The sequence below is a fragment of the Colletotrichum higginsianum genome, chromosome 5, assembly GCF_001672515.1.
Source record: "Colletotrichum higginsianum IMI 349063 chromosome 5, whole genome shotgun sequence".
Lineage (NCBI taxonomy): Eukaryota > Fungi > Ascomycota > Sordariomycetes > Glomerellales > Glomerellaceae > Colletotrichum > Colletotrichum higginsianum.
The window spans coordinates 1,941,473-1,958,435 of NC_030958.1; the positions used below are offsets into that span (position 1 = coordinate 1,941,473).

The 16,963-nt window shown below is 55.5% G+C and overlaps 2 protein-coding genes across 2 annotated transcripts; one reads left to right on the forward strand and one right to left on the reverse strand.

The window, feature by feature from the left end:
* Positions 1–753: 753 nt before the first annotated feature.
* On the forward strand, positions 754–1,213 carry CH63R_07511 (Stress responsive A/B barrel domain-containing protein; the record flags this gene model as incomplete). Its single annotated transcript, XM_018302486.1, has 3 exons — positions 754–852; positions 922–1,037; positions 1,108–1,213. The coding sequence occupies 3 exons, from the start codon at positions 754–756 to the stop codon at positions 1,211–1,213; spliced, it is 321 nt and encodes a 106-aa protein (XP_018157264.1).
* A 10,592-nt stretch (positions 1,214–11,805) lies between these two features.
* On the reverse strand, positions 11,806–12,959 carry CH63R_07512 (C6 transcription factor; the record flags this gene model as incomplete). The annotated part of the gene is made up of 2 exons (XM_018302487.1): positions 11,806–12,675; positions 12,741–12,959. The coding sequence occupies 2 exons, from the start codon at positions 12,957–12,959 to the stop codon at positions 11,806–11,808; spliced, it is 1,089 nt and encodes a 362-aa protein (XP_018157265.1).
* Positions 12,960–16,963: the final 4,004 nt, after the last annotated feature.

Sequence of the window (16,963 nt, forward strand, 5' to 3'; positions counted from 1 at the left end):
GGGGAAGTTGGGATCTGCCCGGTACTAATACACCTTCCCCCACACACCTCGGCTGACGCAGGCTAGCAACCCGAATCGGCATATGCTCCGCCGCCGAGCCCTGACTACCACCGACGTCTGAGGTGCTCCCCGGCTGCTACCGTTTCGAAGTTTGAGCGGGCGGGTGCGGGACCTCCTCGCTACCGGTCTATTTTTCTTGGCCTGTGACGGGAAAATGGGCTGGATTGGGTCTTGTTGTTCATGCTTTCGGTAGATGCCTTCGTTTCCGGCAAGTCTCGGCCGGCGGTGTGTTCATGCAACAGTCTCCTTCGGCCCTACCATTGACGATCGGTGGGCTCCACATCTCCCCCTCCCGGCCTCCGTCGGTGAATCCAGATCAGGGCGTGCTCGGTGGTGCCAACTCAGCCGATCGACGTTTCAACGCCCCGAAGTATCATGGACCAGTGTCTCTCGACCCGGCTTTGCTTTCCCACCTGAGTAAAGGAGGGAGAGCTATCGGACGGGGGAGCGTGGTGCCCCAGCTTCTCAGCTGGCATCGTGAGACGTAGGTCCTGCGGCGATCCGACGGCGATGAGTTCCTAGGTCAGGAGGAGGGGTGGGCCGAGTTTAGAGGATCTATAAAAGAACCGCGACGGGCCGCGCAGTCGAGTTTGTTGGCAGCCTAGCATACAACACGTTCCAAAGTCTTCTCTATTGGCTACTGAACCCTACTCGTCCCTGGCACGGATCTGTTGAAGCAGATAATCGCAAAATATGGCCATCACCAGGATTGGGCTCATCGCCTTAGCCGACGACGTCAAGCAAGACGAGGCCGTCGCACGGTTCAGCAACTTTGCTAACGAGTGCAAAAAGGTATGTCCACGCAGCCCCCCTCGGCTTTTATACGGCAGATCCGGAGTGCTGATGTCCCTCTGTTCCCAGGAAGACGGCCAGACGTACATCGTCGCGTCCAAAGCGAGCAAGTGCAAGGTCCTGACCGACGTGCCAGGCTCACAGTCGTGGAGCGTGGTTTACGAGATTACTTTTGCGAGCGAGGCGTAGGTTTCTATCCAGCGATCCCCCCTTTTCAACTGCGGCACAGACAAAACGACTGACTGCTTGACATAGAGATATGGAGTACTACCAGACCAAGGACGCCGTTTACAAGGAGCTGATGAAGCAGGCCGCCGAGGGGAAGGCGACTGGCTTCATTGCTGTATCGGCGGAGTTTTAAGAACCCCGGTTGTAGAAAGAGAGATTTGATAAATTGGACCAATGTTTTAGCTGCCCCTCCGTCTTCCACCTCGTAAATCACGTCTGGTACTCTGAAGAAAAAAGAGTGTACAAAGACCTGTTTTCAAGAGCTTGCGTAGTGCCTGACTGATGAAACAGCCTGTACACGTAATAGTCAGGTCAAGTGGCTCTCGAGTCGACAGCCCACGGCCGTAAACAACCCCCATACGCTGGTTGTGCATGCCGTGTGGGATTTGAAGATTGCGGGGACCTTCCAACTTCCGCCTGTGATAGTTGCAAGGTGGTCGGTCCCCTTTCGTGGGTGCCAGAAGCTGCCTCAAAAATGGCCCACCAACAACCGAGCACGAAGTTGTGCGTTCCCACAGACGAACTGAGTCCTCGTTAGCATCAAATTTCTAGTTGCTCCTCAAGAATCCCCAGCACCCAAACCACTAAGAAACGGATGGCAAGCTTCTCACAGTCGCCGTACAGCCCTATCGGGGCCATCCCGCTACCAATAGCATCTTTGGGCGATAGGAATGCGCCTGGGCCAAATCTCATGAACCTTCGCTGATGGCACGCAGTCCAGTCAGTTTTCCATGTAGAGATCGTCTGTACTACTCTGACAACGGCGAGAGGACCTAGGACGCTGGTTCATACAGCTCCTCTAATCAATGGGAGGGGCTTTCCATATTGCTTTACTGCACTCAAAACTTGTACAAAGGCTGCCGGAAAGGGGCATAACTCAGACCATCGGGTTGAATTGCTGCTTGACGCTACATTCCCAGATAAACCTCGTTGGTATGTCCCCCTCCTTGGCGCTTGGTTTCTGCCTGGTCAGTTGCGGGTTCTGTCTGACTGCAAATAAGCCGAACGAAAAGCCCTCGTTCATCCGAACGGCTTCGCCGTGTTCAACGCATACGGGATCCTGCTCTGTGACTCAATTGTCAGCTTGTTCAGGGCCTGCTGCCGATGACTGAGGTAGGGGGAGGCACTAAACCGATACCAAGGACTTTGCGATATGGTGGGGAACGGGCCTCGGGCCCAAACTGCTCTGTGTCTGCTTGCAAGTTATGATTTCGGGACCTTTTCCAACGGGGCTCCTGTGGAACTGTTAGCGAAAGCTGCCGTGGCTTTTGAGAGACAGACAAGGTCTCCCGAGTTTGGGGAAAGGGCACCGAGGTCCTCGGGGAGCTGCAATGGTGCGTTCGTTGCGAACACAGCATCATTTTGAGTCCCATAATGTCATTGGTTCAAGAAAGCCGGGGGAAAGCACATCGTGTTACTCGAAAGCTCGGGTTGCCAGCGCAAGTAGTCAACCGGCGCAAAGGCAGGCAAAAGTGCATCTGCGAGACGTGGGAAGCGACGAGGGCCAAGGGAATATCGGCTACTACATCTCCCGCAGTATGCGTCAAAGGAGTAAACACCTATAACGACTGACTTGCATGCGGAAGTACCTTCATTATCCACAGCTTTACCCTACGGCTGCCTCGCGATTCATGTTCCCAACAGCCTAGATGCGGTGTCCAACACAATGATATCGTATGTAGAGGACGTGCTTTGTACAACCACAAACATGGGAATTCCACCAGTTCCGTCTAGAGGGCCGCAAACGCTCAACGGAGTCCCCCCCCAATGGATTCATCCGTTACCGTTACCGATACCGACTGTTCCGTTCCCCAGGTCCCGAAACCGCGGTCACGACAGCCGGCTCAAACCGAAAGTCAGGAGCGTGGTCACAGGACGACGTGGCAGGTGCCCCCGCCAACAAGGCAGATCTACTACTCCAAGTACTCTGGTATCAAGCACCCGATTGATACCCCACCCTTGACCGGGCAATCATGGTTTAAGCTGCCGCGGGAATCCTTAGCAGCAGTAACTCACGATCCCGGTAAACTCTCAGCTTGGTCATGGCTCCCGAATAGTCGCTAACCAAGGAAATCGTACTCTACACTGCCCAGTAGGGAGGTGTACCTAGACCCTCCCACCAAAGTACGTCCTGAAGACAGGCTGTGATCACCTGCAGCGTCTTCGCTCTAGCGTAAAGTAGTTCCAGAAGTCTGGACCCCGAAAGGTACACAGTAGACGACAGGCACGGCGGCGTGGCCTCTGACGAACGATCACGGTTGCGTTACCGAGACCGAGAGCACGCATCCTCCCTGCCACCCGGTATCCGATCATGTGTGGTGGACGCCTCACCCGCCACGACGGCCGGCAAGCCTCATGCGGCGTCGAAGTATAGGTCCGAAAAGGGGGTCCAGCGCCGGAACCGAGTGGACAGACGCCGACAGCAAAGTCAAGGTCTCGGGTGGTTTGTGGTGGCAGCAGGCGAGCGGGCCCGGGCAGATTCTCTCGTATGCAAAGTGAGAATCGCATCCCACTTTGCCTTCCCCAAAGATGCCTGTTTCACTGTCCCGGTTTCCCGCTAACGGCGGCGCGGCGCCTACACGACTCGGGTCGCGGCATACGCTATCTACCATGCCTATTCGGTATAATAATCGAAAACCAAAAGGGGGGGGGAAGTAGCCCAAGAATTGCCCTTGCCCCTTCCCGAGACGGGGATCCTGTGATCGGCAGACGGGACTTGTAAGGGCAATATGAGTGGTTAGGACGCGGGTATGAATCCTAAACCGTCCCAACCCCTAACAATCGGGCTTTGGGGATGGAAACGCCGAATGCGAAAGAGTCAACTTTTCAATTTGCGAGCTCTCCGTCCCTGTGATGCTCCCTGCTGGTATCGTGAAGCTGGGGTGAGCAGATGTGCCTGGCATACTGGGGTAGTAGAGCGATGCCGGACCCCGAGGTGACATATCCGGCCTGGCCATCACGCATCCGGCTGATTAGTCGTTCTTGCCTTTGCTGTTTCACTGATCGTGCTTGACCTTCATGGGCCCCAACTGATTGGGCTGACTGATCGGCGAAACAGTCGCCACTTTTTTTTCTACACAACTTAACCAGCACTAACTGTCAACTGTCTGCTGGCTGTCAGTTGCTGATCACTCATAAGCATCCCCCGGGCCAGCAATTTGGGCAAATTTCTAGGGATACATCCCAAGAATTAGGACCGCCTGACAACCACTTCGGGGAACCTCCCGGGGCCAACCTCCCGGGGCCAACCTCCTGGGGCCAGCCATCCTAGACCATCCCGCCGGCTGTCACTGCACACTGCGTTGACCTTGACTGGCGTTCACTCGAAACCGAGGCTCCGCGCCCGCACGGAGATAAAGGAGAGGAGCTTGCGGAGGCCGCATCCCAGACCTCAGCTTCCTCCGGTGATAGCACACACACAAGCAGCACTTGAAACCGTATCAGCCCTTCCACAGGCCACACGCCATCGCGTCGCAACCCTGTGGCTTCCAAAACGCAGATGAACGTCTCGCCAAACCTCGCGCTTGCAACTGGACCCATCCCGGCAGCATGTCGTACCCAGCGCGGTACCGCTTAACCTTAATTTCTTCATCCCCCCCCATATGTGCCTGCTGGCTCGGAGTCGTGACAGAGTGCGCCGACTGCCACCGTGTTCAGCGGGCGGGGGTAGCCATCTTTTTACCATCTTTCGTCCTTCTCCTTCCCTGATCCCCCCTTGCCAAGAAAGGATGAACCACGACTCGCGCAGACTGCCGCTCGTTATTTAGCCAGTCGAAAATCGAATTTTACCCTTTCTCGTTATCACCAGCCATCCAATCGGCATTCACCGCTTGCGCCTGCCCACTTCCCTTAGCGAAAGTTGGTCCGGTCCTTAACGTGAGGGGCAGCAAGCAGGATCTGCGGCAACATCTTCGTCTGAAGTTTGCCTCGCACGAGTGAGGTTATCGACCTATTTATTGCTGTTGCCTGGACACGGCTGGCGTGAGTCAAGAAGCTTTAACGGACATCGACGGAGAATTAAGCCTGAGCAGCAAAGCCGAGTCACCTCTCCGGCCCAGGCTCCACTGCGATCAGTTAGCTGTTGGAGGTTTCCTCCAATCTCCGCTGTAAGCTTCGAGCCATCATGCCCAAGGTTTTCTTCGCGGGCAAACCAAGCTTCACTTTGTAGGACAGACGCGATGAGGTCCCGGCACGGACGAGCGATATCTCCTAAGAAGCTCGTCTGTCGGTATGTCCAGGTCTGGCTGCATTGTCAACGTTTCCCTGAACAGACTGAAGCTGCCATCGAAGTAGATGTATCGTCGGATTCGAGGCTGTGGTTTCAGGTAGCACCTTCGCTGCTGACGTTGGGTTGAGCGAGAGCCGCTCTCCCTCTTGGTCGACTCGTCAAGTCGAGACCGAGACAGAGTCACCCATAGCCAATGGCTGGTTGACCGTAAGCACAAAAGGCCCGGTTGGAACTCTGGAAGAGACATCGGCACTGGCTTTGTCCTATTTGCTTGCTTCGCTTGCCTCCGCCCGTAAGCTGACGGGCTTTTTTTATCACGAGACAATGTTCCACCTCGCGTTCTGCGACACACTGAAGCATACATACCGTTGTGCGACTCGGCAGAGGCCTGGTCTGATCAAGGTGCTTATAGTGGTGACAACAGCTTGTTGGCGTGACCCGTATGACTGGCACTTAGCTTGCCAACGCGGCATGATATCATACAGGATATCTGTAGCCTGGTAAAGGAACGAGACGCCTCTATCAACACGCCTCGGGTCGGTTAAGGGGCAGAGAAGATTATTTGAATACCCTAGCTGTGACGATGGTCCACCAGTTGAAAATCCGATAACCACGGCCTGTGAGGTACCAGCGATGCAGTATTCATAGGGCGGGTAGTAAAGACGACGCTGTACCGCATGCACGAGGTCGACGTCTCTCTCCCGAGCAGAGGAGAGAAGATTGCGATACTCGCCAAGGACCGCTCTAGGTTTTGGAGTTCCGCGGATTGAATACAGGTTGTGGCCTGGCACCAGAGTTTGCCGGCAAACAGGGCAGTGTGGGCGATAGTTTCGATAGTCGTCACCTGCTGGTTAGCGGCGAATGATATGTGTAGTACAGACATACATATTGTACGCAAGGTTATGATCGAAGCTGATTAGCAGACCACGAGGGTGGCACAGTTCAGGGGATAAGGGTCCAATCTCAATTGCTGCCGAACGTCGCCCGGGGCGGTGCTCCTGGTAAATACATTGTGTATCAGACACGGCCCATGATTGCCAAGGACCCGGTGGGATACAACCAGAAGGTTCCCCGAACGCGGAGGCATAACATACCATGACAAGTCTTGGGGACGTGAGACTTGAGCCATGTCACTCGAAGTCTCGCCAGGTACTTTGAGTCGACGACGACCGACGTGCTGCTGCGCCAGCGTCTCTCTCGTGGTGGGCCCAGACCGGCCCCGAAATCCCAAGAGCTAGGCAATATCGTGCATCGTCCAGATACAGCGTACGGCGTGCGTACAGCAAGAAAAGGGCGGGGTGGACAATTTGGCATGGCAAGGGGGTCTTGGTGATGGGTTGACAAGAAAGAAAGCATAGGCCATCTCTTGTCACGGTGAGATGGATGACGAGATGCCAATACGGTCTTTGCAGGGCGCCAAGAGGAAGACCGGCGACCCGTTTTGGAAGCAAAGAACAGGCCAAGACAGTGGGTTTGATGAGAGATGAACAAGGTTGGGGTTGCGGTTAGTTGTGCATGTCTGGTTGCCCGGCTAATTGGCCAGATACTCTATTCGGAGGCAGTAAGTAGTATGTATTACCACCCACCACAACGGTTGCTTGGGGGCCTGGCCGAGCCACAGACATACTCGCAAAGTTCGCATCGAGTCGTGGTTGGCGAGAGCCGGGAATGCGGCATGGTTGCGTAGGTAACTAGCCTGCAGTGGTGGTTGCAGCACGCACCCGTACCTACCTTGTGGCAGAAACGCCAGCTCAGGTTGAGGTTGAGGTTGATGTCGACCGCGAGAGCGAAAACGAGCAAGGGGAGACGAGCAATGCGAGGAACACGAGAGGACATGGGGAAAATACGGCGATACGCGTGTGGGGGGGAGACCGAGACTGAGTGACCTGTAGAAGGCAGTTTCTAGGTGTGCAAGGCAAGGAAGGTCACCTCTACTCGCCCATCTTTGCCCAGGAACCCAGATAAAGGCAGGGAGGTAGGTACCTGGCTACACGACAAGCGAGCGAGCTGTGGTTGACTAGTCTTGCTGCATCCCGCGTATTCATTCCAATGCAGCTTGTCCATCAATACTACATACAGTACGGATGCGGATAGTTTCTCTGGATACTGTTGTTACTAGGCCATTACGGAAAGTGCGAGCTCCGAGGGAGGTCGGAGTGGTCTGTCGACAGCGAGAGCCAGCTGCGCTGCTCAAGGGTCTGCTGTCGCTGCCGTTTAGTGCTGCTTTTCGTACCAAGTACCGTGTATCCGCACCACCGCCGGGCGAAACTACGGCTAAGTCCCGGGCGGATCGACAGAGGGAACAACAGACGGCTTCCTTCTTGCAAGTTTCAGCGCCCATGATGCCACCGGGTCCCTACGTCGTCCTTCGTTTCTCCAACTCTTCCTCGGACCCGAGATACCTCCATGGACTATGTATGCCTCGCTTCATCCATGCATGATTCGACAACAAACTACTCCCGACTAGGAACCCGCAAACAACATGTGACAAGAATACTCTTGAACCCTGTACGCGCGAAGAGCATCCCCCAGATAACGGAGGGGCCCGCGTGTACACTTGCACTTTTGTTGACGCGATCCCTCCCGACCGACGGCGTGGGTTGCTGGCCGCCGTCAACATGCCGCGGACTCTTAGGTACCGGCACCCCGAACCCGCGGACCGCAATGTCCCCAAAAATACCAAGAGGGCCAAGACAAGCGCCAATCAAACACGCGCCCCAGTGTGAATTGGCACAGCTTGTCCGCACTGTACGGTAACGGACGGACACCGATATGCAGCCTCGACCAAGCGCAAGCGCGCCTTGTCCTTTCATCGCAGGGAACCGAAACTTTCTCTCCTTGTTTCTGCCCCCAAATCTGCCCATTATCGTGTCATTTGCTGCGTCGCCTATTCATTCGCCTTGGCTTCAACCCTAAATGCCTCTATCCCACCAAAACTTGATCATCCATGACCATTGGCCCGACCACCAAGCTGGGAAGTCCTCGCCGGTCATTCGCAGCTCTTGGGCTCCGCCGGCCGATCGACACCCCCGGTCCGGCACCGCCAGCTACCTACCGATGGCTCTTGCACAAAAAAGGCCCGCCTTTGCTTTCACAACTCTCCCATCAGTAGTGGCACATCTTCTGCGATCGCCTGCCTAAATTATGGGGCCCCCCTTGTCAGGCTGTCAGCGGTGGGACCACCTACCACGTTGGCGGTTGGTCATCAAGCCCGTACGAAAACCCCATTTCTCTCCGATCCCGACCATGTGGACAGAGTGGGACGGCGCAAGACTGTGTTGCAGCCCGACTGGCTGCTTGCAACTATGGAGCAATAGAAAGAAAAAGTCGAGAAGAGAGGGAACAGTCAATCTCCCGCACCTTCTGACGGCGGGATTGACCCACCTCCCTGCCTTTCTCATAAGGCGAAAGGCCGAGTGCGAGAGAGAAAGAGAGAGAGAAAGAGAGAAAGCGCTGCGACCGAGAGGTTTCTTCGTTAAGTTTGACCCGGACCAAAGTGATTTGCCTTTGGAAGGGAAAAAACTAGAACGGTAATCACACGTCGACAGGGACAGCAACAAATAGACCAAGTCTACCATTCAAAGCCGCCGGAAACTTACGTACACACAGCGCATTTCCTTCTTGGCGAGGAGAATGGACTTCTCCAAACCCCAAAATGCCCCGCTGACAAAGCGTCTCGAACACTCTCTTCCATCAAGCCCGACCCAGGGGTTCCCCGGTTTGTGGTCAAGCCAGACTCGTTAGATATTCGGCCCAAGTCGACATGCGAACTCACAAGGCGCCATTTACTGCTGACCGGCACTTGTTTGAGCCCGCTTCAAACACAGTAGTCGGCCAGGTTTTGAGAGTCCGTGGACGATGGCATGCGCCCGCCGGCTCGTACCCGAAGCAGCAGCAGCAGGAAGCCAAAGAAGAATTAAAAAATTAAAAATTAATCCCACTCAATTCCAAAAATCGAACAAAGACGACGGGGAGTGGTTTTTCCCCCTTTCCTTCCCACAAAAAAATCGACTCATCATGGGTCACGCCCGCCTGTCGGACCGCGGGGTTTACAAGTCCCCGTCCCGCCCTCCGTTACAAACGCCGAGATCATATTTCGATTTCCAACCACCGAGTTTGCCCCTCCTTCCCATCTCTTTTCTTTTTTCTTCCTCTTTGTTAGCGCTCCAAAATGAGTAATACACGACCACCCCCCCCCCCTTTGCCCTCTGACCAGCGCCACATGTCCATTCCCATCACCATCGCATAAACCGCGCCCTGAGCTTCCCGCGTTTAAGTGGAAACATGAGATGTGGAGAGAAGTGTATTATGGGCTCTGTGGGATCGTAGGGCGGACGGGTTCAGACGGTTTCTTCCCCCGTTCTGACTCCTGCGGCCTGTCCGCCGTTCACATCAACACGAACACCCTATCCTCTGGAATTCTCTTCCCCGTCTCGGTTGTGTCTATGTGCCGTTGTCTCGTGGCATTTGCGCCCTGTCATGAACCACGCAAAACACTGTCAACACTCTGCTGCGTCCGCCCCTGCGCTACAACCCCGGCCACCCCTTGATCGACCGACAGGGATTACGGGCGGGTACACCAAGGGGTATCCTTTGTCAAGGACCGAACCAAGTGTCCCAAGACACACTATCTGAGTGGCTTAGAGGTGAGGGGCGTGACGACGACTTACCAACCCGCCAGCCGCCGTCTCGGCGGACCTGGGGAATCCATTTCGTCCGCCTCCGACGGCAGCTGTACGACACCGTTACGCCTGCCGATGTGCACCACAACGAGGGGGCGTGCTCATTTCACGTGGAAGCGGATGTAGGGGGGGACGATGTCATGTCAACACTACATCGTCATGACAGCTTTGTTGTTTCCGGCCCCCAACCCCCATTCGAGACTGCTGGCAACGCTGCCGTAGTGTGTATCTACAGGTAACTCCCTCCGGGTGCTGTGAGTGTACTGTCGATCAAACCAGCGCCTAAGTGGGACCGCCAGAAGCTTGAGGAAAGTGCGAGATCAAGTTTTGGGGACGGGGGTAAACATCATGTTCGGCGCCGGTCGCTCTTCGAGCTGGGTATGGTGAGGCTAGGCCCATTTTTCGGTCGTCTGCTTCGGCGGCGCCTGGTTGCGAAAATATGCCAGAGAGAAAGAGAGAGCCGTGACGTGGAGACCCCGTGGCTCACCCCCCCCCCCCCCCCCGCCTCCTTCCCTCCTTGACAACTCTGAGCGTCGCATTCGCTCCAAACCCTCCTCGATGAGAGAACAAGGGGGGGGCTTGGTTAAAGGCGGCGCACAAATAGCAAAACTTAACGGAGCTGGCTCCTGGTGCTCTATTTCTCTTCCCGGTGTGCATGCAAGCGGGAGGGGAGGATGAGGGGAGGGAGGTAGGCTGTGTGTGTGTGTGTGTGTGTGTGTGGCGCTTGGAAAATCTTCCCCGGAACGCATGTGGCAAGAATAGTTCGTCAATTGATTCTTGCGAGACAACGGTTTGCGTGAGACGCCAGAATACCTGCATTCCGAAAGTTTAAACGTAAAGAATTTGGAGAAGGAAAGGATGAGAAGTAAAGAAAAGGAGGAAGAAGAAAAAAAAAAAAAACCCCTTTGGGGATGGAGAGAAGGTTAAACGATACCTTCGCTCGACTCACTCGGTCCAAGTTCAACTGGGAAAAACAAAATGCTCATCACAAATTTAGTTTTTTTATTATTTGAACGATATCGTGAGAAGATTTCCGAGGGGACTTGGAAGCCTGGGCAGCATTTTGCGTTGTCACTTCATCTATTCCACCAGGACACGGTCTGTTGTGTTGCATTCTTGGTTGAAGGAGTTGTGGTTTGGTATTTTCTACGTCTTCTTTTGCCCAGAAGTCAAGGTACTTTGACCCTCACCCCCCTCCCCCTCGCTCTTGCGCACAGGCTTTATGCAAGCTTCTGTGTCCGTCCCAACTCTCTCCAAGGCAGAAAGAGATAGATAGGGAGGCGGGCAAGGGGCGACGGCGATGAGTGAACCTAAACCGAGAAACCCCACATCGTCAGGCTATGCGAAGCGACTGACGTTGTCCGAGCCTGGCCACGATGAGACAAAAGAGAAACGTAGACCAGAAAACAGAAAAGGGAAAATTGTGTACAATGGTGGGAATTCGATTTGCGCGTTGCGCGCATCGATGTTTCGTGACGTGGAGTTGTTGACCGTTCGGTCCCCCCTTTCATTCAGGCCCCCCTCGATGATTAATCACTCGGAGTGATGAGCAGAAACCCCAACCGAAAAGCCATATCCGTCAACGCCTCGGTATCGCCGCAACGTCTCTCTCGCGAGTAGAACCCATGGTCCCGATAAAACAGAGAGAAAACAAAAATCAACGCCTTCGCGGTGTATCGTGCAACAACGCCAGATAAACGTACACCTTTGCCCCGGTTCTTTTGCGCCCCATGTCATCGCCCGGCCCGAACCCAGCTTCTATCTCTCATGATCCCATAATTAACATGCGCCCAAAGGCTCCAAATATCGGCTGGGTTACAGTCGCAATGGCTCTCCGTCGTAGCCTCCGTAGATCATTGGGTCGCCCATGCCCATCATGACTTCCGGATTTGGGCAGTTGAGGACATGAGGCTTGATGGTTCCAAATTCAGACTCGATGAGGCCCTGGTTGAGCATGTCCATATTGGTGAGAGCACCTGGGTGCTGGAAGAATTGTTGCGTGAGGTCCATGGAGGGGGGCGCCGATTGCCTGGGCATGCTCCATTGCTGGTAGGCGTTCATAGGCGGCGACTGGTTTTGTTGCTGAAACATTACAGCGGCCGGGTCGACGGGCGAGGCGACCGAGTCGACGTCGAATTCGGTGTAGCCTGTCGAGAAGCTCTGCGGCGACATGGTCATCGGGTTGTTATGGCCGCCAAAGACAGCCTTGCGGTAGTCGGCCTCAAACTCGGAGTGGTCGATCTCGGAAGAGCTGGCGCGGTCCGATCGTTCGCAGCTAGAGGTCGAGTCGACCTCGATCTTCATCGCGTTCTCGACGTCGCGTTCCTTCTGTTGCTCCTCCAGTTGACGCGCCAGCTCGGTCAGGCCGGCCTCGTCCTCGGGAAAGACTGAGTGCACCGGCAGGTCGATGTCGCTGTTGGGGCGGATGCATCCAAGCTTCTGAGCAATGTTGTGGATGACGGGTTGCCCTCTGTCATTGAGCTCGGGTTCGCCCAGGTCCCATTGCTGCTGATTCCTAACCATGGAGTAGAGCTTGTGGACGGTGGCGATGAGGGCAAACTGAGTGTGCTCCAGGACTTCGGCGTATCCCCTAGGGAGCTGCTTGTATTCCGTCTTCTTGCGGACGCCGGCGGTGCAGACGAGACCATCGTCCTTACACCTCTTACAGGGGAACTCTCCATCGCACTAGATGTGGGGTTAGTTTATGGGCGGCGGGTGAGAAGGGTGGACGGCGGGCGAGGGGCGCATACCTTTGTCTTCTTCATCCGACATCTTTCACAGGCCTTCCATACTCTCTTGTGGCGGCCATCGGCAGACATGCCTTGCGAGGCATGGTCGTGATGTTGTGTAGCGTTGTGAGGGCTGGCGCGCTTGGCGGTGTGGCGGTTGGGCTTGATGGACTTCGAGCTGGATGAGCTCTTCCTAGACTTTTGGTCCTCCAACGGAGGGGTGGGCAGGCCGCTTCCCATTGTGGATGATTAACAGTTGTGAATTGGTATACGGACAAGGGAGAAGGGGGAAGGGTAGATGGATTTGTGGCAATGTGGAAAGCGTTGTAGCTGATGTAGACGGAGGGGCAAACTGCGTATAAGTGCGAGAGGATGTAGATGGGTGCCGTGTAAGTGAAGTATATAATAGCGAGAACGAAAAGTGCCCCAGTCAAGGAAAGATAACCACAAAGGTAGAAGGGTCGGGATGACACAGCCCAGAGTCCGCGGCGCTGGGGTCGACAGGGCGGGAAAGTCAGCACGACAAGGTACCGGGGGTGGGAGGGTGTTGGCAAATTATTAATGTCGAGCAGCAACGGGGACCCGACGGGGAGCAGACGGGGTGCGTCTATTGTGCGCGCGCGAGAGATTATGTGATGCACAAATCAAAAGGGCCTCGGGAAGCTTTTTGGGGGGGTTGATAGAGTTCGGTCGCTCGCAATGCTCCAAGTATGACAGGGCAGGGTGTGTGCGGTACGTATAGGAAGGCAGGTAGGTGGTAGGAGGAGTTGCGTGCGCGGGTGCGGGTGCGGGTGCGGTGCGGATACTGGCGCTGACACTGGCACTGGTGCTGGGCTCTGGCTGCTTCTGGTGTGGATTCGCTGGCCAGGTCTGGCATTAACGGTCGGCGACGTCTTTATGTCCGAGGTGCGCGGGCGGGCCCAGTGACTGAGTGAGTTGTGGTTGTTGTGGAATGGGACGGGCCTGAATAGGGATCCCTGGTTCCGTTTTGTGCTCGATCGAGTACCGGTATGCGTGTGCGTGCGTGTCACCGGTACGTAGTCAAGTTGTGGGATGTAGCCTGTCGTAACAGCGCGCTAGCAGCCTTTTTGGTGAACTAGCCGCCTGGAAGATCAAGTCCGCAGCGGAGTTCAGAAAAGTGTGAGGGAAGGAATTGGTGTTTGATTTGCAAGCCGTCGGTGTGCTGCCGATATGGCGGCGGGGTGTTGCTGACTGCAGAATGGACGTGTCTCAAGCAGATGGGCCCCTTTTCTCTGTTCGCCGGTACCTGTCTGTCGACGGCCAAAGTCCTATGGTCTTTTTGCGGGCGGACAAATGCGGGAGATGATGATGCGAATAATGATGTGAATGATGGGAGTTTTATCACCAAAACAAGTCTGTCTCCGCAGGCATGAAATCGACGTCTGGATGGATCGAGGTGGCCTTTTTAACCCCCTAAATCATTACATCAGACCACGGAAGCGATCAACGTCAGGTCGGCGGAGTTGAGCTGAACAGTGATCAAGGTCCCCGATTCGAAACATGAGCAGCCTGTAACTCCGTTGTTAGGAGACTGACCCCGATCGGACGGGACATCCTGCCGCGTCTTATACAGTAGTGTCCAGGAAACAGGGCTATCCAGAGCTCTGGCGGGATCCCGAAATGCGAACTTTCCATGTTGTGTGGGCTTGGTCCTGATCGAAAGATGACATAACACTGCGACTCTGGTAGCCATAGGCCTAGTCCAGGCCGTCCTCCATCTGCCTCGGGAAGTGCTGGACAAGAATGAACGAAACGGTACCGCTGGTCGCGAAAGTGGATTGTGCGATGTGCGAGGACAAGGCTCGTAATGGTGTTGTCAAGGGGCAGGCCAGGTTCGGGTTTAGGTTGTGCGGAATTGTCCTGATGACTGACCGGTACTTGACGATACTTCGGGTGTGGAGGTTGCTAAGTCTCCGAGGACCGTTAAGGTGAGTAAGCTCTCTCTGCATGGATGACAGAGCCAAGGAATCCAGCGAAATGGCAGGGAAGGAAAAAGAGGCGCCTCGCACCGAGAGTGACAAAATCGCTCCGAACCCACTCCGCCCCCACTCCTCCGTACTCGACCGTATGCCGTAAGGCTCACTCGCTCTGACCCGACGCCGGCACGCCTTTCCAAGAGACGCTGTCCGTTTTGGTGGTAGAGAAGATGTGTGTGCCTCGCTGTGTCCAAGAGAGCCGCCAACGCCAATTCACAGCAAGAAATCTGGCCAACATCTCGATCCAGGGATAAGCACCGGGATTTCGTCAATCTGTCCCATCTGATCATAACTGCAATTTCATCATGGTGCACTCGGCGGGATTTGACGGGGCCGCTGACGGCGCCACGAGGACCAACTGCGTTCCCGCATGCCAAGAACTCCGGCCTGTTGAGGAGGCCGGTGCCGAGGGCGGGGCCTTGACTTTTTGGTTGCGCTTCTAGCGTGTGTGTTGTCGACGACATCAGCGCGCTGCGATGATGGACGACAGCGTTGGCGAGTTTCTGGACTTGAATGCGACATGTTGGTAAGGCATGATCGGATTGATGACGCCAGTGGCCAGACTCTCCCAGGTGCCGCTTAAAATGCGTGGTTGGTCCCTGAGTGAAATGCCGAGTTCTGGTAGACATGACAGGGTGCTAGGGTTGATGAATCATGATGGATCATGACCGCCGCGTTGGGCCAAAATCAGCATAGTGCCAGGTGGACCACGCCTTGCGCCTTGTAGCCCAAACATTTCGGGCTCGCTCATGCTTTGATACTAACCGGAAGCGCTGCATTATCAGATTGGGCCCCGTGGTTTCTGTCTGCCCGATTGATGGCGGTGCGTCGTTGGGAGAAGAGGACTCCGATTTATGACCGCCAAAGGGCCTTTCTTGGTGACAAGGCTTGAGCGTACTGTGTAAGGTCAGTGGCCTGCAAAACGGGTTCGAGGAACAGACCTTAGGGGATGGCCGAGCTTCTCTCCATGCAGGGACTTCCTCGTTGAGGTTAACGGATGCCGACCGCTTGGTGAGGGATGGCCGTGGCGGGCGGACTATCATGTCATCTTAATTTCCTTCAAGGCGAAGGCCCCATGCTGTCGGTGCGTGACAAAATCCGATATGCGCCAAGGGAAGTTGCTACCCATTTGGTCAAGCCCGTGATGCTTCGCCGGGCTGCATAGAAGGCATGTACTATGTAGCTTCATCCCCGAAAACTCTGTTGAAGCCCGAAAACGGGGATAGTAGCCCAAGACAGTCCTCGTGGTGGTGCATTGGCGGTAGCCGACAAGGCGATGAGGTTCACTTTAAACTCGCAGCCGACACATTACTCTGTGCGGCGGGAGCATATGCGGGCTGGTCGTGCCCACACCATCAAACCCATATGATACTGTGACACCGTCTGAGGGCGCAAAGGACGTCATGGCGATTAGTTTCGAGGAGCAAACCCTATTCCAGAATCAACGCCTAAGAGCCGCCGTCCTCTATTCCCTGCCTGGCCAACGTCGGCGGCTTTGTCACGGGGCGGCACGCGAAGCCAATGGTTCGTAATCAATCACGAATGGCCGGGGATGGGGCTTCTAGTGAAAGTTCGGTGGAAGAGGGAGTTGGAACGGGGTACAAGAGTTTTTTCGCCGATGGCACGCGGAGGAACTGCGGAGCACGGACAAGACTCAAGACGCGAGGCCGTCGTCTGGCCCGCTCGCCCGCTCGCCCGGCGGCGGCGATGGTAGGCATCGTCGTCCAGATCTCGTGAGAAAGATGGTGGGCCGCATGGAGCAGAGGCTCGCGGCCAACTGGAGGGTGTCAGCATGCGAGCTGGCTTCATGCGCCGGCGGTCGGTGATGCGAAGTCATTGCAATGGTGAGAGGGGATGGTCTTTTGGCGTAAGGGGCTGCAAGGCGACAAAGCCGGCAAAAGAGGTAGTGACAGTCCATTCTGTAAAATGCCGGGTAAGAAGAACCGGTAACTGGGCCAGACGCTCTCTGGCAGGAAGAGGGAAATGCCTTGGCTTTGCCTACAGACCTTACAGGCAACAAACATGACCAACATGACCAAGCAGCCACAGTTGACGGCCGGGTCGTCTGCGATTCCAGCCCGCGCGCCAATCATTGAGGCTTTCTTGCTGTACTGTTACGAAACACAGAAGTGAGCGTCTAGGGTTCGCTGCGGTACGACGACGAGATGCTTTCCAGTCGAGTATCCGAGCCGAACTACGGCTCCCCGCTCGTTAGCTGAGTTACCCAAACGGTGCTCGGGCGGAGAA